The sequence below is a fragment of the Pterocles gutturalis genome, unplaced genomic scaffold, assembly GCF_000699245.1.
Source record: "Pterocles gutturalis isolate BGI_N339 unplaced genomic scaffold, ASM69924v1 scaffold31453, whole genome shotgun sequence".
Classification (NCBI taxonomy): Eukaryota; Metazoa; Chordata; class Aves; order Pterocliformes; family Pteroclidae; genus Pterocles; species Pterocles gutturalis.
The window spans coordinates 5,838-26,968 of record NW_010119100.1 but is presented as its reverse complement, the minus strand read 5'-3'; the positions used below and the strand labels follow the sequence as shown (position 1 = coordinate 26,968).

At 44.8% G+C, this 21,131-nt stretch overlaps 1 protein-coding gene across 3 annotated transcripts; it reads right to left on the bottom strand.

Annotated features, from left to right (window-relative positions):
* Nucleotides 1-353: 353 nt before the first annotated feature.
* Nucleotides 354-20,431, bottom strand: P4HA2 (prolyl 4-hydroxylase, alpha polypeptide II). Of its 3 annotated transcripts, none has more exons than XM_010076459.1 (14): nucleotides 20,327-20,431; nucleotides 18,549-18,645; nucleotides 16,675-16,826; nucleotides 15,482-15,619; nucleotides 14,398-14,637; nucleotides 13,014-13,222; nucleotides 12,057-12,233; nucleotides 8,337-8,407; nucleotides 8,018-8,117; nucleotides 6,780-6,833; nucleotides 4,340-4,399; nucleotides 2,052-2,120; nucleotides 1,598-1,694; nucleotides 354-887 (listed from the first exon to the last, which is right to left on the bottom strand). In XM_010076459.1, the coding sequence occupies exons 1-14, from the start codon at nucleotides 20,406-20,408 to the stop codon at nucleotides 817-819; spliced, it is 1,617 nt and encodes a 538-aa protein (XP_010074761.1). In that variant the 5' UTR covers nucleotides 20,409-20,431; the 3' UTR covers nucleotides 354-816. The 3 variants fall into 3 exon arrangements, with proteins under 3 accessions (XP_010074761.1, XP_010074760.1, XP_010074762.1); XM_010076458.1 differs by lacking the exon at nucleotides 4,340-4,399 and adding an exon at nucleotides 4,206-4,271 and having other exon boundaries at nucleotides 414-887; nucleotides 20,327-20,408; XM_010076460.1 differs by lacking the exons at nucleotides 4,340-4,399; nucleotides 6,780-6,833 and adding an exon at nucleotides 4,206-4,271 and having other exon boundaries at nucleotides 817-887; nucleotides 20,327-20,408.
* Nucleotides 20,432-21,131: the final 700 nt, after the last annotated feature.

The following is a 21,131-nucleotide window of genomic DNA, read 5'->3' as shown; positions in this document are numbered from 1 at the left end:
GTCATTAAAGCTTTTAGGGAAAAAAAAACCTTGCAATTCCTGTAGCTACAACTGTTCAGACAAAGCTTACCAAGATCACATTTGCTGTTGGCCCAAGACGTGCAGCCTGCCCGCTCCCAGGATACATTATCGTTTCACTACACAAAATAAAAGCTTCCCAGCTTCATAGAAGGTACAACAGTTCTGTGTCATGTGCTGGAGCCTTAAAGACACTGTTTGAAACCACTATGTATCTCTAAAAGAAAAAGTGCAACAAAGCAACAGGTCCTCAATAAAGGAAAAATTAAATTGCTCCCTAAAACAAAGCTTTGATAGACCCACATTAAGGACACGGACTAGAGAACCACTTTACGGAAAGAACATTTATTTTTTTGTTTCAAAACTTGTGATCCATAGAAATACAATAAAATCAACATGTACACAAAACTTTTTTTTAAAAAAACAACTTTGGTTCAAAGAAATATTTAACATCTAAAGTCTTCTGAGGTACAAAAGGCACAAGACCAGGCACCCAAACATACCGAATCGCCCACAGCACTGTTTGCACCATGACGACAGAGAGCTGGGAGGGTGGAAGGCGGTCAAATGGGGATGGTGGGGCAGGGGAACACGGAGATAACAGTAACCAAACACAAGGATGTGTACAATGCCTTTTACTTTCTTTCACAGGTGTCACACATTTTGTTGTCCTTTTTTTTTGGTAAAGTGCCAGGACTCTTGGAGAAAAAAAAAGACAGATCATTTCTTAGAAATGAACTGGAAGAACAAACAGTAGAAAAGGAGACAGAGAAACAAAGGCTTGCAGCAGGTTGGGTTTCAGTCAACCTCTGTTCTCCCGCAAGGTCTTAGGAATTCATTTCCTCTTTCGTGAAACCACTTGTTCGAAACTGCGGAACAAGGATGTGAAATCAGTTAGCATCACGTACCCGGTGTATCACTGGAAGCCAGACAGCTACTTCAAGTAAAATCTCATCTCTCAGGCTAAGGATCCCTGCTTATGCTTCTCTACCCATCCTATGGGAAGGACATCAGATGCAAAGGGCTGGGGAAGAAAGGATCTCTCCAACTGCACAACTCTGGGGCCAACAGCAACAGAGCAGTGCATTCGAGGTCTGGTATCACTTACAGAGCTGTACACTCTGGCACCCCAGGGAGAGGTGGCTATGGGAGTGGATGACATGAAGCTTGAGAAGCTTTCAGCAGTTATCAGAAATTCACAGCATCCAGACATTTTGACCTTACACGGAGCCCTCCTCCTTTTGCTGTTATAACTATGCACAAATCTTTGTAGGAACAGACCCGATCCTGGTCAAGTGATAATTCCAGTCATCCTGATGCTGATACACTGCACGAAGACATCCTTACACCCTTTGTGCTGTCACTGACACAGAACAGACTCAGGAGAAAAGCTCCAGCCAAACAATGCAGCTGCTTAATATTATGCGATATTGATGGGGGGAGTTTTCATTAGGGCCAAGTGACTCCAGTAGATAAAATGGCAACACCCAGGTTATCAAATGCTGTTACAAGAGTTCAGTAAACCCTTCACATACACGAGCCTTCCTTCAGGTTTTGTTCCGAAAGGAGCATTACTTACCCCATTTACACCCTACTAGTACTGGACAAGCTGCGTGCCTTGTTCTATAATCACCCTCGCCACTTCTGAACAGATTGTACCAAAACACTGCTGTTCCCTGAAAAGCAAAATCAGACCTGGATTAGTCAGAACACAGACAATATAATAAGTCAGGGCACAGTAAAGAAAACCCTTAGTCCCACTATTTCAGCCGTGTTCAGAGTAGAGTTCTACCTGAACACACCTTTTTTTTTTTGTTAATAGCAGTTCTACACAGAAACTGTTCCCATTATACACTGTAAAACAAAGGAAGAAAGTCTACAAGATCAGCTACGGCTGCCACCATCCCCAGCAGCATGTTGATCAAGTTGCAGTGGAGAGCAATCTGCCACATCAGCGGACTTTTAATCAGATGCAATGCTGCAGTGAGGAAGAGACAGTGAGGAGGAGAAATCAAGCAAAACACAGACTTTACCTTCTTGGGCCATATTGCTGCCCCAAAATCTGGGAAAACTGTAGCTCCTCCAGCTTCTACATCACTCATCTGGGAAAACAAAGTCCACAAACTGTTCACGAGGCTTTTGTACATGCAGTCCCACAAGGCCTAACAGGGAGATTTCTACTTGCACCTCTACAAGGGGCACCAACGAGGAAAGGATGCGCTTCAACCAGCACAAACTGCAGAAGTACCAGGACCTGCTGTTGAAGGCTTTTATTGCAGCGCTGCATCTAGATTATATATAAGCTATTGACACCAGATATATGGCACCATAGCCATAAGCAGTTGTGCACCTGCAGCGTTAATAAGCTCAAACTCTAGAACAAGGGGGAGGACTTCAGAGAAAGGCAGTTTCAAGGATTTCATTCCAGTTTGTGATCCAATTAGGGAAACAAGGAAGTGTCTGTTCAACCACACACTTCCTCACAAATTGAAACCATGTCTTTGGAACTGATTTTCATAATTGAGTTGATGCATCTTGGTCAACCACTTCAAAAACAATACAAGCTATTAGAAAACCTCACTTTCTGCACTGTTTCTGTGCTGTTCACCAGCGATGCGACACCACTTGGAGTGCTTTATGCATCTCGAGCTTTAACACATACAGCTACCTGACCCTAAAGAAAAGCAGATATCTTCACGCTTCGCTCTTCTACTCTGGAATGAATTTAACCCTGTTAAATTCATCAGTAATGATGGATTCACTTTAAATTCTAGACTCGATCCAAAACCCAGCAAAGTTCCTGAAAACACTCCCATTAAAAATAGAAAGTCTTTCCACTGATTTCACTAAGGGTTTCATCAGGTTCAAATTAAAAGAAACATGAGTCAGATTCAGCTCCCACCAAATTTAAAAAGCAGAACTACTATTAATACATCCCCACATCCTCTATTGTAACTTGGATTTCTGTTTAAAGCAGATGTTATTACCCCTCTGGTGTCCTCCTGCTTGGTACCTACAATAAAAGGGTGTAAGATGCCACAGGTGCAGAGGGATTTGCCCCTTCCCACTGGAAAGCATGTGCATGCAACTCTGCAAGTTAATGCCTGTATCTCAACACCACAACCACACTTTTTAGTAAGGGTGTTGGAACATGTATGCTATGTTCTACACAGGACATACGAGGGCAAGTTGCCTGTGACCATGTACATCTGGCAAGGAATAAGGTGCTCATCGTTCACTCTACATCAAGGCTTGTCCCAAAAGTCTGAGAAGCAAACAGAATACAGATTGAGACAATGTCAAATTAAAGCCTCTCAGCAGCAGACTATTTCACAGCTACCCATCTTGTTTCGATTCTTGTTTCGGGGATTATTTCCTCCCCCTGCCATATCAAGTTGAAAGTATTCCTGGTTCTGCTTTGAGCCGGGTTTCACACTCAGAATACCAGCTCAGCCATAAGTATTTCATCACAGAATTTTAAATTTGAAGTTGCATCACTCTGGAGTAGATTAAGTGATCCTAATTACTGACACAGCAAGTGCAGACTGATAGATAAAATACTGTCAGCAGACTCCTGTGACAACAGCAGGTCACCAGTACCAGTGGCAGGGATGATTCCAGTGTACACGGTCTGCAGGCTGTGTAACACATGCAGCTAATGAATCCTCTCAATTCTGCCTTTGGAACCCACTGGCACGGGGTTTATTAGCTGTGTCTCCTCCATTTGCCGAAGCCACAGCTACGCCAGAGGAGCTGTGCCAGAGTTCCAATGGAGGCTCACAGACCACAGCATCAAGTGCTGTCAAACCCTGGTGGAAGAACACGACGGTCTCGCAGGAAATGATGGTCATGTTCTCAAAGAGCGTACCCCATGAGGAGTACCCCAAGGACTAGCCTTTGGGAAATAAGCCAAGTCCTCCTCTTCCACCCACCAGGAATCCAATGAAGTCAAGGATTTCACAGTAGCGTGGCCAAAAGGGGAAGCTGGGCTCTGTATTCAACTTTCTTGCTCTGAGGTTAGATACCAGAATTCTCTCAACTCAGATGGGACAGCACCTGATGCTGCAAGAATCACAAAATCCCTGCTTCCAGGTGTCAGGGAAATCTCTGCAAATAACCAACCGCACGAGCTGTAAACGAGACGCTGCCAAAGTGACACTCAACGCACAAAGGATCATCATACTTACATAGTTTAAAAAAGTGGCCACACGATTTCCAGTCCCTAACCGCTTGAAAGCATCTGGCTCATCTTTCTATAAAATTAAACGAGAATAACTGCAAACTTCAAGCTCACAGACAGCAGACAAACAGAGGTACTTACATAGTTAAGAAACGTCGCTAGCCTATTTCCTTCCGCTTTGAGTGTGCTGTCAAAGGGTCGCTGTAACAGACAACAACTTTAACCCCAGTTCCAAACAGCCTCACACTAGAGTTATGTACGTGTAGCTCTGCAGAGAGATCCTTAAGCCCAGTTTGAAGAGTTGGAATAGAAAGGGGACAATGGACAGAGGGCAACGCTAAAGCCATCCCAAACTGCAGCCAGAGTGCGTCACTGCATGCACAGAGCACTCGGGTGCTGTAAGGAGGAGCGGCACTGAAGCGATTCTCCGGGCAGAGCAGAAGCAATGTTTTGATGGCCTGTGACACTGATGTTATCCCAGTAAACTCCCGGTTCACAAAAGGCCATGACTGTGCTGGACACGGATCCAAAGTCAACAGCTGAGGTGAACATGAAAAAACTAATCTTCAGTGGGCTTTAGATAACACACTGGATGCTTGTAGATGTAGCAGTGACTCAAAGAAATCATGTCACGAGAAGATAAAAACACACTTTTTGCCAGCAGGCAAAACTGCAGAGTAGCAATAACAAACTTCTTTCAGGTGGTTGCCTGTCTAGGATTCAGTACCACATCAAAAAGATCAAATTGTCTTTACTCTGTAGGAAACGTTCTGAGTTTCCTTGAAGTATGAGATCATGTTGGTGCCAGTTTAGAAGCAGAAAGCACATCTAGAATACCAGTGCATCTCTCCTCACTTCAAAAAAATGCAATTAAAGGTTTATTTACATTGCTAATAGTCAGGAAGTAATTTCAGGCAGGAAACATTAGGGTGCACTCTTCTAGACAAAAACAATGATCTTATTAAACATTTAAAGAAATGCAGAAATCCGTATTAGAAAAAACAAACAGCAAGGAAAACCACTGCCACCAACTCTAAGATATCAGAGTTTGATCTACTTGAAGCATATTTCAAGAAAAAAAAAAAGTCTTTCCTGAAATGGGTCCATAAAAAAAAGACTTTTGCACCTGCAGATGCAAATTCCATCTCAGAGCCAACATAAGAGCGCTGAGGTATAGGGGATTCCCTGGTTTCTGCCACCACTGCCAAACCCAGGTCCAGCTCTGCATCTCTGAACTTGGACATCAAAAGACTCCTCTAAACTTTTGAGCAACCATTAAAATCTCAAAATTATCATACGCAGCTATTAAAGCGTCCCTCTCTGAGAGCTACAAGTGCCCCAAGAGCTGCAAGGCTGACCAGGAGCTGGGGAGAGGCAGCAGCACCCCTGTATGTCAGTGCTGACAGCTGGGATGCACAGAGAGCCCGCAGGACCCGTCCAAAGCCACGGCAAGCGCTGCAATGGCCTTGCCTCAACCGATGACTGCAGCCAAGGTTAGGTTCCAAGTGGAGCTCTGCCCCAGCTGCCTAATCCAAAAGTAATGTCCACCCTGGCCAATTTGATGGCTGAGGTCCTCGAGTTCAAAGGCTTTGGGGAAAATTTAAGAGCATTTGCTTGACTCAGGAAATGAAGCAGTCTGAACAGGAAAATTCTCTCAACAGGCCAAAGCTAACGAATATGAGCTTCCACAGTGTTGAAGTTCAAGACTTTTTTTTTTTTTTTTAAACAGCACTAAGTTGGGTGGCTTCAGTTCAGCACTCAACTATTGGGTTGCGCTCTGGCGGCAGCAATCCCTTCTCCCAGGTAAAGCCGCTGGGACAGCCCGAATCAAGCCAGACTCCATCGAAATGCCAGTGTTCTCCTGGAAACCAAGGCACCAGATGGATTTCCTATTGAAATCACCAGTCACCATAGCTCTTCAGTACAATTAGCATCTTCATAAACTGTTTTAGGGTGACAGTCAAGAATCCCTGCTCCTCTTTCCTCCCCCGTGCAGCAAAGCAGAGCTGTTCTCTGCCAGGTAGAGCCCTCTAGTGCCTCCTGCGGATCCAGCACCCACCCGCTGACAAGTCTTCCAGCTCGCTGGAGTGGTGACAAACCCTCTTCAGACCCTACAGCTGCAGCCACACAAAGGGTTTCGCCAGAAGGGCTCCATGACCCGTGAAGATTTCCATAACAGCTGCTTTTCCAAAGGGAGGTGGAAGGATGTCTCCTCCTCAGCCAGCTCCGGCAAAGTGCTTTAAAATACCCAAAGGAGAACCTGGGCAACCTCGCTGAGCTCAGAGGAACATTGCAGGCTCACAACCCAGGGCTTGCAGACCTCAGTTCCCAAATAAAAGAGCATACAGGAGGGCTGCATGACTATATTGTAGTGTCTGTGTACTGCGCAAGGAACCATGGGGACACAAGAAGGTGGATTTGTTCATTGTTCTCTTGAACTTTCAGCATCAGAGAAGGCAGCGCGAAGGTAAGTCATCATCCATCCATGCAACAGGGCCATACCTTAGTGTTTCAACAGTTTTCTCTCCAAACAAGGTGTTTCTCCCTCCCCACAAAGAAATAATTGGAAGTGTGGTCTTACCCTGGAGAAATCGAAGTGGGGCTCGTACTGCCCTCCCATTCCATAGTTGGCAACCTACAGCAGGGAAGAAGGAAGCAAAGCCACCCGCTGAACTGCGACTGCTGCAGAAAACAGCGCTTGCTCTCAGAAATTCAAAACACGCTTTGAGAAACAGCACTTTGCGGCAAGATTGTTATCTACAGCACACTTAATTTCTCTTTAGATTGCCAGAAATGAGGTACACGGATGAGAAACAACTTCAGTGCTCTTTTCCTTTCACAGCCGAAGGGTTTCGCTGAGAATATTTCTCAGCACCAAATGCTTCTCAACGGCAGCACTCTACTTATCACTGCAACAGCTTGTTTAATAGGAATTAGCAGCAATAGTTGTACCATGTTCTTGCTCCCAGCTGAGTGTATTTCTCTAGTATGGGTGTGCAAACCAGGAGACAGAATAGCGCGTGCCACACAGGTATGATCCCTTACACACACACCCCCATCCAGGAACACAGAAGGCTCCAAACAGCTCAAAAGCACCACTTTGCTGACTTCATCTGTAGATCACGTAACATACGATTTAGTTACTTCGAGGTTGCACTTAACACGTCTCCCAGAATGGGAATTCAAGGAGCGTGGAGGAAGAGCAGCAGTGCACAGGCTACGGCACAGCTATCCTGGCAGTGCTGTGTCACTCCTACCCTCCTTCTTCTCCCCAGACACCCAAAGGTCAGAATTCAGGTGAGAATCTAGCAGGAGTATGAAAAATACTGGGGTCTTTCAAAGGTTCAACTTTTGCAGACTTGAAAATAGGTGGCAGGCATTTCCCTCATAGAATCATTCAGGTTGGAAAAGACCTCAAGGATCATCAAGTCCAACCATCAATCCAACACCACCCAACCCACTAACCCACGTCCCTAAGCACCACATCTACACGTAACTCAAAGCAAAACAGTAAATCACAGATTCCTGCACAAATTTATCTCCTGTTTCTTCGGTATCTCCACCCTTCTGTGCCTGGCACAAAGGGAAAACATCTACCTGCCAGGTCCCTACGGCTGACAGGTATACCCCATGAACACCTTCCTTACCCACTCCATGGTGCAGCCAGCAGAGAACAGAACCCCTAAGAGGGACTGGGTAGGAGCCAGCCTGTGTTCCTATCTCCACAAGCACCAGAGCACCTGGATCAGCAGCTGATTTCACCAGGATGAAGCCCTCCCAACTCCAGCCACTCTACCATCCCGTGACCAGGGTACCGACCTGCAGCAGCTCAGCCGTCTTCACCGTTAACCCTGTGATCTGCTGCATTCGCTGGTTCACCTTGGCCACAACAGGATCATCATCTTCCTCCAACCACGAGCTAGGAGAAGGGAGGGATTGAAACATTATTTTGGAACATCAACCACAACAGCCCACTTCCCAGGGCAGAAGGATTCTTCCACCCTCAGGTGGCTAGAAGAGCCGTTACCATGCATTTGTTGTGCAGGCTTTTGTTACAGGCAAAGCAGTTTTGATCTTTTTCGCAGATGACAGCTGTTTAGCATAAAAACCTTAAAGCTAAACTCTTTTCTCTGCTTACCTTTTTGACACCCTGTAGCTGGCCACGGTAAGGACACCGGTTTTGGGATCGCGTACTGTGGCTCGTGCCAGCTGTGCCAAAAAAAAATCACAAGGGGAAAGAAGCATCAGCTACAGGTTAAAAAAAATCTCTCATCTTAACCAAAATCAACACCTGATTTGTCCAACTTCAATATAAAAAAGTTTTTAAAAAAATTACAGCTCCAGCCTAGAGTTTGTTCCAGTTTCACGCTAGGACAGTACACGCAGAAACACCCGTGCAATCCATCACCTGCATTTCATCCTGGAAAAAAGAATCTGCCTCACTGCAGAAGCCCTGATGTTCACTAAATCCACACGCACTGCTTGCTGAACAGGTTTTGAAGGTACTTTTTAAAACAGCTGGAGTCAATATTAGCAAGAGGGAACAACAACAAAAGTTAGCCACATATGAAGCCCAAGTTCTTGGCAAAGAGAAATCGAGAGATACTCCATAAATGTAATCAGCCTGCTTCTCATGTGGACTGCAAAAAAACCCAACCTCATTCTCAGATGAGAAATAACAAGTGAAAACTGTCCCAGAGTGAGTTACAAATTAAGGGACAGGCAAATCCACAGCGGTAGAAAACTCCTGAGGGCAACTTTTAACATTACTGTGCTTAGATTTTCCGCTTGGAAGATGCCTGGAGCATCCAATTCCCAGAGACAGTTTGAGATAACGTTACTGCACAATGAGGGTAACTCTGCAGAAGCACAGCTCACCTGTGCACCTCAGCCAGCCAGTAACACATCCTCGCTGTGAGGCCACATCACCGTGTTCGCAGGAAACATTTGGAACTTGGCAAAACTGATCAGACTCGCTGCGGTGTCAGAGCGACAGACTACAGCTGGTGTAACACAACACACTTGGGTTTTATACTCGCAGCTGAGAACAAGAACTGGGACACTCCTCCCTCTGCCTATAAACTCAGACCACATTTATTTTTAACTCCTGCAAACCACAAACACTTTAAATCATGCCTCCTTCCTTCCACTTAATTATAGGTCACGGAAACCCTTTTCATTTGCATTTTCTTCAGAGCATGCAGTCATTATTTCCTTCATTTTTCCTCAAATAAGCCTCCAGCCAGCTTTACAATCCATGTCAGCTGTCTTGTCCCTATACAAGGGTTCTTGGCACAGCTGCTCCTGTAATTCTGAGTCACTGTTATTTTGTTCCAGCTTTCTCCTGCATAAATCATAACAGAAAAGCCAGGCTGACAGAATGTTGTTCTTCACTTACACAACGAAGCAGAGCTTTTGGGATAGAATTGAGCTTCCCAAGCTGCCATTTTCAAGCTTGTATACGCTTGCTTGATTTCTGCACCTAGCATTTGATCTAAATAAATCAGAACTAAAATAAGCCTGACTACATTCACATTATTTCTTATCTCTTCTTTCTGATAGGCAGGCTTCTTTATTTAAGATACACACTCTATACCTTCGCTGGTATAACTAACAGATAAATGTGAGGCTTCCTCCCTCAGGGTGGGGAAAGCAGCCTTAGAATAGGCATTTGCTGGGCTTTGAAGAATGATCATAACACACTGCATTGGTCAGAAGCCTCATCCAGGATTCCTCTTGGAGTCTGTGTTTAGTCCAGCATGCACTCCCTTGGCTTCTCCTTCTGAAATCCTGACAAAACCCTACAGCACTGAGTTCAAAGATATTTACGGGTCCCCCTCCATGCCCTATTTTTGCCTGTTCAGGGATGCCTGTACTGCAGGCAGCATCCACAATTTCAGGAATAAGGTTCTCCTACTTCCCCAGCAGCCCTGTCCCAATGCCATCCACCCCATCAAGTTCAGAATTTTCTTGACCCTTCCCAGCCAGCTCTGAGGTACTGCCTAAAAAGTTGGAACTACTTTTTGGAACTGAAGCGATTGCATTTGGCAAAACAAGCATGAAAACCAACTTGAACACAGCTACGCTCAATCACGTACAGATGTTGCTTCTCTACAAAACAAAAAAATACTGGCGTCAACTGCAGATAATGCTAAAGTGCTTGGACCCAAAAGTACAAATTTCTTACAAATGCACTTTAGAACAAATGAAGCACTCATCTTTCAGAGCCCAGAACTAACACACTACTTCAGAGTTCTGTCTGAAAGCTTTTATGATTATTAACAAGAATTTCCTGGCTGAAATTAAGCTGTATTTTATTAAGGACCATGTCATCGCAGGACTCGCATTTTCCATTCTTTCAGTAGTACTGCGGAACGTAAAGCTCCTCCTGCAGCTGAGCTCTAGGTAGATTTAGAAAAAAAGTTAAGAAAATGGTTGCTTTAATTGAAAACATTCACCTGAATCTTAAGACCACAATTTTTACTCTTACAGGGACTGATTCTAGTTCTACACAACACAGATGACATGAAGAATTCCTCTGACATGAGTAAGACAAGCAAAACTCAGTGAGCAAGACTTGAGACTTCAAAAAGGGAAAGTGAAACAAAAAAGTTAATAGCTGCCTTATTTACAATGTGCTTGACTTGATAAAATAGATTAAGTGATATGCTCTATTTGAATGCTCCCCTTTTATCTGGAGCTTTTGAAGTTTAATGGTATGATGTAATAGGGAAAAAAGTTTCCATTAATAGAGGTGAGACAGGAGCGTTCTGCCAACACTCCCATAACTGGCTGGTAGTCACAGAAGTCCAGCTTCACAAACATCCAAAATTATTAATGTTCTTGGGAAGCGTCAGTTTTTCACTCTGTTTCTAACTATTTAAGTTTACATTTAGAAATACATACAGAAGGGTAATTCTTGACCGGAATTTTAGTACCACATTTCATGGCAGTAGCTAGGAGAGTGCTAAAATGAACCATTCAGCTATAAAAATAGCAAGGTTCAGCTTTACAAGCCTGACAGCAAAGGTGTAGTGTCTGCTGCTCACACTGCCACGCTACTTTGCCAGAAAGGAAACAGGGAGACAGGAAATTCCACCTCCAGCAAAATCAGAGGAGATAATGCCTAGCTTTGCATCAGGTGGCTGCTTTCTATTGTGTGCAGGGCGACAAGAATTCACAGTGTGGGTAGTGCATCAGAACCAGGGTTCCCACTCGAAGCTGCTGCCTTCGAGCTGAATCTACGCTCAGCGTACTGGAGCTGTGGCATCTGTTTCTCTGCTGCCCAGCAGACAGCTTTGGGAGGATGCCACAGCTCCGCTCGTGGATGCACCACGGCATCCCAAGTGCCTGCCTCTCTGCAGGGGGGTTAACACAGCAGCAGGGGATTCCTGGTCACCTGAAGCAAAAAAACCCAGACCTCTATACATTCTTCTGGCACAACTTTTTTAAAGTCCCATTGTTTCCTCCCACTTCTGCTGGGATTCGGGCATTTTAAATTTTGTTTTGAAGTCCATCTCCATTTCAAAAGGCAGACTTAAGGTATACTGGACACTTACCACTGTAAGCCCCATCTACCTTTTCAGGTCGAGTCCCTTGTTTCCTAAATGGTTTCTAAGCCATTTACTGAGAATTTGGCATAATTAAGTGCAACGATGCATAAATACCTTCCAGAGCCTGGGCTTTCCAGTCCTACATCAGCAGGCAGTTTGGAAATTGTTCCACTGAGGCTCACAGCTGCAGTGTATCATCTGTGGCGTGAAACCAGACCCTTCAAATCCTTCGCCTAGCCCTTGCTAATAGGGATTAAAGCACCAAATTAGCAGTCATTAGTGAGATGGAAGAGGGGAAAACTTACCCTTGGCTTAGCTAGTTCTTTAATTTTCTCAATTTCTTCATCAGACATGACATCATAGTATCGTACAATATGAGGGCTATCCCACTCATCCTCTTCCTTAAAGGGAGCTATGAGCAGATGAGGGTTTCTGTTTCCATCGTGGTACCTACAAAACAGCCTTTTCTGTCTTCGAGGCGTCTGAAACAAAACAGCAGTTTGCTCAACCACTTTACATGAACTTCAGCCAGGCAGGACAAAAAGCAAAACTGGCTCCATTTCACAAACACTGGAAAAGCCATCAGCTGATCAGCAAATTGAAGAGGCAAGCACGAGTGATTTCAGAGTGTATTGCACATCAAACAACCTACATACGCCACTTGAGATATATGCCGCTCAAGGTACCACTGAGCAGCATCTGAAACACTGACCTTCAGGAGAGTTAAACCCTAACAGGCTACAGATTAACCCAATAACTACACAAACAGCCAGCTGTAAAAAAAAGTCTGGTTCTTACAATTAAGATGGATGGAATAAATTTATTCCTTTCTCTGCAGTGACAATTAAAGCCACGTTTGGTGAGAGGTACTAGAGACTGGCTGGTCAAAATAGTCAGGATATGTCTTTAAGATGCGAAAGGGAAGGAATAATGTGATTTTGTAAGTGTGGCAAAGCAGAACCAGCTCTCAGGGGAAAAAGCCTCCCAGTCCAGCAGTCCAGCCAGCGTCTGAAACGGCTGAACAGACAGGCTGAGGAGAATCAATTTTCAACAACCTTTAGGAGATACAGTTGAGAGCTGTTTTTCTGTCTAGGATTAACAGCTGAAGATACAGAGGCCAAAACATCAGGGATAAATCTCAGCCCGGACAAAAACTACATTTTTCTTAAAAAAAAACAGCTTCGCAGAAGGCAAAACCTAACACCTCCCTGCAAGCTTGACCACCCTTATGCACAGGCAGGGAAGTCTCGCCGTTCTCTTACCAGCTTCACCCCTTCTCCTCTGCAGAGTGCCTCATAGATGTCACGCTCCGGCAAGTAGTCGAGAGGCCTCTCGTAGGCACCGCTCTGCACCACCGGCTCTGTTGCTGCCACGCTCTTGTTTGACTTTTCTTTCTCCTTCTCCTCCCTCTGCTTCTCCAGCAGCTTCTCAAAGTACCGCAGATTGCTGCCCGCTCTCTCGTGAGTACTGTCTGCATGGGGAGAAAAGCAGACAGAACCGGTGACGTATGCAGGCTCAGGAAGGGGTAACACCAACAAGGATCTGTATGGAGACAGCGGGAATCCTCTCCTTCTTAAAGCACTCCCCAGCAAAGGCGCTGGCTCCGCTCTGCACCGAAAGCCAGCCCTGGGAAGCTGGTCTTTGCAGAGCGAAGGTGGGCACAGCCTTCTACACACTCTGGTGTTGCTGGATTCTAGCGCCTACAACAGTTTCTCCTGGCTCTCCCGAGGTTATTGTGTTTATCTGATGGAACTAACCTCGCCGGCCACTGCGGGAACCCCTGCTCAGAGCAGGGGCTAATAGCCGCCAGATAAGGAAGCCGAGCCCAGCGCAGAGGAAGCTGCTGCTCCCGGGGGGACCGCCAGCTCTGTTCCACTGTTTGGTGCTGATAAGGATTTGCATTCTGCTAGCGGTGCTAAACCCTACTGCAGAGGAAGCTGGATTCAATACATACTCATATTCCTGAAAATTCTAATCTATGAATCCCAGTGTCGGCAGAAATTAGACTGATAAGTATTTTTCAATCAAAAAGCTTCACCCACTCTCAGGATGCAGCTAACACCTAAACTAAGAATGCCAGCTGATGAAAAAACCCATACAAACATAACACAGTAGATGTTAACTCTAACTGGAGGGGATTAACCTTTCCAACACAGGAAGCAGGCAAAGTTGGATAGGAAGCAGGGCTTATTTGCTGACTCAAGTGAGAAACAGACCAGAGATAAAAGGAGGTTTGAGAAACTCAATCTGTTCTGAGTATTCAGAAGTAAATACTTTAAGATCGGAGGCAAAGTATTCTTCTGGCAAAGAGTGCCTGGGCTGAGGACTAGAGGAGTACGTGAAGTCAGCAGGACTTTAGAGAAGATCCAGCACTCTGCCGAAGCCCGTGGTCGCCTTGGTCTCCCCTTGAGAGACATGTAACCACGTCAGACACACATTTGGTCTTTGGGTAATAACAGCATGGACTCTAAGACAGCTTGTTTAAGATACTTCATGCATAAGCAGACTGGATTTTTTGTAGGACCTACATTTATTGCAAGTCATCTGGCAGGACACCCCTCCAGTCAGCTCACCGGTACTGATGAGCCAATATGGTACGTATTGGTACGCTCCCCAGCACTAGAATAGCAGGTCTTTTGTTCTTACCAAGGGATATCAGACGTCTGGTAAGCTCCATGGCTCTGTGCAAATCCCCAAACTGGAAAACAGCATAGCTGAGATAATCCAGGATCTCCACTTTGCTGACAGTTGTCTCCTCCCCCTCATCGTGTTGTTTTAAGGCTTGTTCCATCCAGAGCACGGTGTGATAGTAGTCTCCATCGTTGTAAGCAGTCTTCCCCATGCCAAAGCAGTCACCCACTGTCAAGGAGGATCTATATTTTGTTCCTAAAAACAAAAAGACAGCTTTAAGCAATCCACACAGAAGCATCTTTGCCTTCAATTACATGGGATACTGAGGAGTATCTGTAAATACACACTTTACAATTCAAAAGGCTTCTAAAGACAATGCTTTGACAATATTTTAGGTTCTGTACTAAACTGATCACCTTCAGAATTCAATTCTATCCTGTGATGAAGCCTGTTCAGCTGGGGAACAGTGTGCTGCCAGCAGCCATAACCTCTTTCAGCAAGTTTCTCTAAGCAGCAGCAGCAAACATTCATCAGGACCCAGCTGCCAAAGCATCCCAATATACCCACATACTTTCCAAAACTTCTCCCTGTGGCAAAAACTGTTAGTCCCCATTTCACAAATAAAGAACAGGAGCAAAAGTTATTCAACCAAAGGCTCACTGGAAGACCACAGCAAACAAGAACAGAGCCAAGCTTCGTAACAGCCATCAGAGCAACACATTAATGGAGCAGCTCCCTCCCTCAATTGGTAATTACTGGGGACAAGAGGTACCCACAGTATTTCCTTGCAGAGTAACCAGCACAAGAAAATACGTCGTCCTTTGTTGTTTTGTTATAGCAACTACAAAAATCAGCATTTTTTTTTAACTAATACTAAAGAAAATGCCACTGGAGCAGGTCACCGCAGACCATGGCACCTTGGCTCAGGTGGGAACAGCCTCAAGGTTGTTCTCAAAGTGCTCAAGTAGACACAGCCCCAAGCATCTGAGCTGCACGGACTCTCAGCACCATGCTCCTTCTTGGAGGAGGAGTGTTGCAGGGAGTTTGAGGATATTACCGGTTCCTTCCATTAAAGCAGAGGAGACCTTTGTGCTCTTACCTGGTAAGTTCCCTCGAGAGAGAGTTTCAGGATCCAGTTTGTACGTGTCCTGCAGGCGCATCAGAGCCTTCGCAGCTCCAGTCTCATCTTCCTCCGTCGGAAAAAACTGACGCTGAATTGTAAGATTTGCAATAAAGCCTGGGCAGTAAAAAGGGAAAAATGTTACTTCCAGAGTTTGAATAAATACAAGTACCAGATTAACACAGAAGAGGAAACATCTGCTTTGTTTTGGGAATTGAGATTCAAATAATCCAGATTTATATAATAATCCAGGCTCTTATTAGGCTCCCAAGTTATAAAAACGTTGGTTTCTGTCCCATTTTAAGAAATGCAGCTTATCAGCAAAAGGCAAAGGATAAAAAAAAAGGATCCCCTAAGCAGGGGTAGGACCTTTATTCACTAAGAGGCTTTTAAACCTGACATGTAAAACCAGGTGACATTTAGAAATAAAATGCACTACATAAAAATATCGAGGTTACATAGCAGGTTGGTTGGGCAGAAGCGGAGGCAATCAACTGAAGGAAAACAACCCAGGAATTTCCAGTCACACAGCAAGCAGACCTGGAAAAGGAAGCCTTTAAAACAAGAATTAATGACAGAAGCACTCAATAGAATTGAGTATTTTATTTCCATCAAGGATGACTATTCCAAAAAGGCAATAAAAATCTTGGCTGGAAAAAACTTTGAAATACCTAAACTTTAGCATATGCAGAGTAGAAAGGGAAAACACGCAGCGTTCTGCCTGAAAAACATTGCCTCCTCTCCCTTGCTTTCAAGGGGTCCAGTAAAAATAAACCTGCATTTAAAAAAATAAGCTATGGGAGCAAGTTCAGGCAGACACTTGGACAATAGGATGCAAAACCAAAGCTGGAAACATTTGATTTAGAAGGACAGGTTTGCAGACAGCTGCTGTTCATCATCCTGTTATCAACTGACTACAACATCTGCCACCTTTCGATGCTGGGGCTGATAGGAATTCCTTCAACAATTCGGTATGGGTCTCACTTTGGTTCTTAAATCTTATCTACTGATCAACATGGTCAAGAAACAACAATTGCCCAGGGAAGCACCAGACTGGGAAAGCAGATGAGTACGTTCATATATAAAGGAACATAAAGCTCAAGACTAGGCATAAAACAAGAGCTGCCAACACAGCTGATGACCTGATACCCTCTCCCCTGTTAACTCCTTACCATTTGTTGTATCCTGAAGAACTAGGTTTTCCAACTCCAGCCAGTCAGTATTTAAACGCTTCACCAGCTTATAGGCATTCACGGGGTGTGCCAGGTACCCCTCTGGATCGGAGGTTGATCTGCTAGTCAGTACATCCATTTTTTCAGCCCAGCTGGAACACCAAGTGTACGTCTCAGTCTGAGAATCATTTACGAATGCGTGTCTTCCTTCGTAAATCATTCTAATTACACAGCTAGAGCCAATTTACTGCTGCTTTCGCCATCATAACCAGCTTTCAAGCTTTCACAAGGATAAAGTACAAGTGATTTTTAAAAAAATTATAATAGCATTTCTTTTAAAAGGAATTTGTCTCCCCGCTTATCATTTCAAGCCCTACTACAGCAGGCATGCACCTCACTTGCAGCGAGTCCTAAGCATCAGTTTTCACCCTACTGTGCTTCAGAAAATGGTGATATATAGCATGCAATAACGGAGCATCATTTATCTCATCTCTTAGTAAAAACACAAGCATAAACAGAACTCCAAGAGCTTTTTAGCCTTATGGAAATTAAACCATAAGGTTTGATTTTCAAACTGCACGGTGGCAGTGCTACCAGCCCCCAGGCTGCACTGCTGGCCAGCGGTGGGAGCCTTCACCCTCTGGGTTAGGGTACATTCGAACTGAAAACTGCACTGATGATGCTATGGTGAGAATTTCTTCTGTTGCCCTTCATATTATCCTTACCACAAACATCAGGGCAAGCTGTGTGCTCCTCTCTCCAGGACTCAGGAGGAAGAAAACACTGCTGAGATGAGCTAACAACCGAACAGGAGAAATCAATCCCCTCGAGCCTGTCATCTCACGCTCAGCCATGAATGAGCTACGGTTACAAACTGCTTCACACAAGCACAGGTGAATGTTGTCAGGCTACCCGGCTTCTTTGTACCAGGATGTCACAATCAAAAACAAAAGGGACTTTTCCAGAGATCCTCTGCAGGGATATCAGATTAACAGCGTAATTAAGACCAGCCTCACCTGCACTCCCTTTTTAAATATTACAAGCAGTGGAAGTCTAAATTTATTTTGTAAATTAGTAAATACAGTCAAGCTACAGTCTCTTTACTCACATCACAAAGTGATTTTGAATCAAATATATCTCTAGAACTAAATGGACAAAATACTGACGAGTGTTACCATAGGCAAATGATAAAATTTAGCATCTCTGTTACTGAGCACGTGCCTCACCCTGGCAGGGGCAAGGGCTCCAATACTGACCCAGTGACACAATGCTCTCGCTTACAAATACACCAAAATGCAAGTCAACTGAGAAATGAAACACATTTAAAAAGCACCTGCATAAGTCCATGAAAAAGGACTATTTTGAAAGACGACCAGTTCCTACACAGGCTGAACTGACATTCCCTTCAGCAACCCCTGACGAGGAGCTTGCCTTTCCTCAAAAGGGCAGCTTTTCAAGAAATGAACATTTGTGACGAGGAATTCATATAATTTCGCAACTCCACAGCCTCCACCCCACAGCCCCAAAGGGAGATCAAACCACCCCACGCAGCCTGGAGCTTCAAAATCCTTTGGAAAGCACGGCTCCATTTCCAGGCACTCAGCTCTCCCGGACCTGGACCTCCCGATGCCTGCTCTGCTTTCACACCCTATTAGACGCTGCTTTCTGCTAGAGAAGCATTAACAGTCTTCCTGAGGGACACAGAAAATATCTGTTGTCAGCACGAGCCTTCCAAGTGAACCAGGATAACGTCCGAGATGTGCTGTGATCACCTCCCGAGGAAATACTAACAAGCTCCAGCAGCAGAGGGGGGACAGAAAGGTTCGGGGTCGCTGGACACTGCAGATGAGCCGGTTCATTACCTCTCCCCCTACCTTTTAATCTGGGCAAGCTTGCTCTCCTCCGCTCGGATATATTCCTTTAAAGACTGCACCAAGTCTTTCTCTGCGTAAATCAGGTCTGTCATTTGACCTAAAAACAGAGTTATGAGCAAACATTAGTCAGACCTAACGCAGTAACACAAGACAGAGCTCTGATGCTCTCGGGCTACTTGAACTGCCACAAAAAAGAGAAATTAAGGGTGTGCACGTCCATCCCTGGAAACCACTGAAGCTATCCTACACGCAGGTCCGGCATTCAAACGCTCCAAGGGGCTTTTAAAATCCCAATCGTGTGGCTTTGCTGTGACCCTTCCACTGCCTCTGAATGACTTTTAGTATCACAATTATTGCAAGACAACCAAAGGAAGGGTTTCACATTCGTACAGCTATTGAGTCAAAGATCCAAACAGCTGCCAAAGCATCTGTTCTACACATGGATACAAACCAGGTCACACTAATAAAGTGTTAGTCTAGCCATTGGCATCATTTAGAGTGACAGCTTTTCAATGCAGGTAACGGTGGAAACACAAGCTAACAGTAGCTACAGAGGGATTTCAGACTAATGTCTGCAGACCGACAACAAACCCTCCCCTGATTAGCACCAGAGGGAATCGCCAGCGTGTCAGTCCTCGTTGCTATGACAAACTTTGCTTTCCAAAGACCAAACGCTGAAAGACCGGATGAGATCTATAAATGCAGCCACAGCTTTAGTTCCAGCATTCCAAGGTAATTATTAACGAGGCGCGATGAAGCCGATGGGAGTCAGCAGGCTGGGCTAGTCTCAGAGTTAGGAAAGGTTCAGAAATAGGTAGGTGCAAAGAAAAGAGGATCCTTCACAGTAACTTTGTACAAAAAGCTATTTAACTGGGGAAATAAGTAAATAATACCCAAGGTAGTTAAATACCATTTGGCCAACTCCAGGGCACGGGAGCATGTGCTGGAGGGCGGTGGTGGAACACCACCCTGCCTTGCTCTGCCTGAGCAGCCTCGCAGAGCTGCACTCAACAAGCCACCGGGAGCTTTGAGTCTTACCGTGGGGCAACACAGCTCCACCGAGCGGCAAGCACTTTCTGGGGAACAGCCAGTTTAGTTAATCCATCTCCATTACCCTCACGGGGGGAACTCCCCACGCTGTTCCACAGGAAAACATCAGACCAAGGTACAGCAGAAAGCTCATTTTTAGGTTCTACCACAATCGTACGTGGCTGTATCATGGCTATTAGAACACAAGAACTAAATTAACCATAAAAATCAATCTATTTGAAGGATTTTTATCTGAATTCTTCAGGATTTACTCAGGTCTCCGAAAACACCCATAAAGTAAGGAGGATATTAATTTTTCCTTCCAACTCCAGCTTTTGGAGAAGACAAGATTTCAGGTTCTAGGAAAGAAAATATTTCACATATTTATCACTTAAATTGTTTTCATAAACCCCAAATTCAGGACTAAGCTTTTTAGCATGAGGTTTGTGCTGTGTTCAGGACAACAACAGGTACACAATTTCAATAAACCACAGGCACTGTCTTTTCCTGACCATCCCCAGAGAAGCTTTTATCCTGTTGGTCAATGTGTAAGTCACCAGCTGCAAACAAACCGCGCTGATGCCAGCCTTGCGATGCAGAATGGCACCAAGGATGTGGAAAGAGTACCTTCTCCTAATGCCAGCAGGGTTTGATAGAACCATATAAAGAAAGCCATATACTCCAGCTGTAACTTTAACAGTTTTGGCAATCAACTACATCACAGCATCGTGCACTGGCTCTTGCCATACCTATGGAGGTAAAGAACTCTGCTTCTGTCTGACGGCTAGAGAAAATACAGGTGAGGAACACCAACTGCAGCCAGGGCTTCATCTTCCGGACAGCTCAAATCTGTAACAAATCAAAAGGAAAAGGAGGATTAAGAATTATTATTTGTGAGGAAAAAACCCCAAGGCATTAACCTTCACCTTCAGTCATTCCACCCTCATGAAAATTATTTACATCCTTGAAAGACTGAATTCTAATCAGCAGAGCTTGAAAAAAAGTCTTCTTCAATCCCAGGAGCTGTTACTTAACAGTCCCAAATGCTATCTGGTATCCTCTGTGGGATTTACAAGGAAGACACCACAGTCCATGGAAGTCCCACATGACAGAAGCAATGGAAACAATAGATTGTCCCCCCCAGACAGCGAGAGCAAGACCTGCTGCAAGGGCAGCTCAGTGCCTTCCACCACGTTGTGCATAATTATAGCTGGAAAACAGCAGAGTATACAAAGTCGTACTATATTCCAATAATAATAAAAGTCTACATTAAATGGTCAGACTTGTAGCATGCTGTGAAATGCAGTTATATAAAATCTGCCCAGAAATACAAACAGTGAGAAAGCCAAATGGAGAAATAGAGTGTGGAAGTGGCAGTGATGGCTGGAAAAGCTGAAAGTGAAATTTCCAACTCTGCTTACTCCAGATGCATCACCCCAGCATCCTGGCTGCTGGGCACAGTCCTGAGGACTTCTGCATTTCAGAGGCTGTGCCAGCTTAGAAACCCAGCCCCTCAAGACGGGGCCGTTACATTTCCAGGAGCACATCCCACCA

Excerpts from the sequence above, each read along its gene's own strand:
- P4HA2 (XM_010076458.1), bottom strand. The coding sequence starts at position 20,408 with ATGAAGCCCTGGCTGCAGTTGGTGTTCCTCACCTGTATTTTCTCTAGC. Across the intron at positions 8,408-12,056 it reads AAGAACTAGCTAAGCCAAGG|CTGGCACGAGCCACAGTACG; the intron begins GTAAGTTTTCCC and ends TTTTTGGCACAG. Across the intron at positions 1,695-2,051 it reads CAGCAATATGGCCCAAGAAG|GGAACAGCAGTGTTTTGGTA; the intron begins GTAAAGTCTGTG and ends TTTGCTTTTCAG.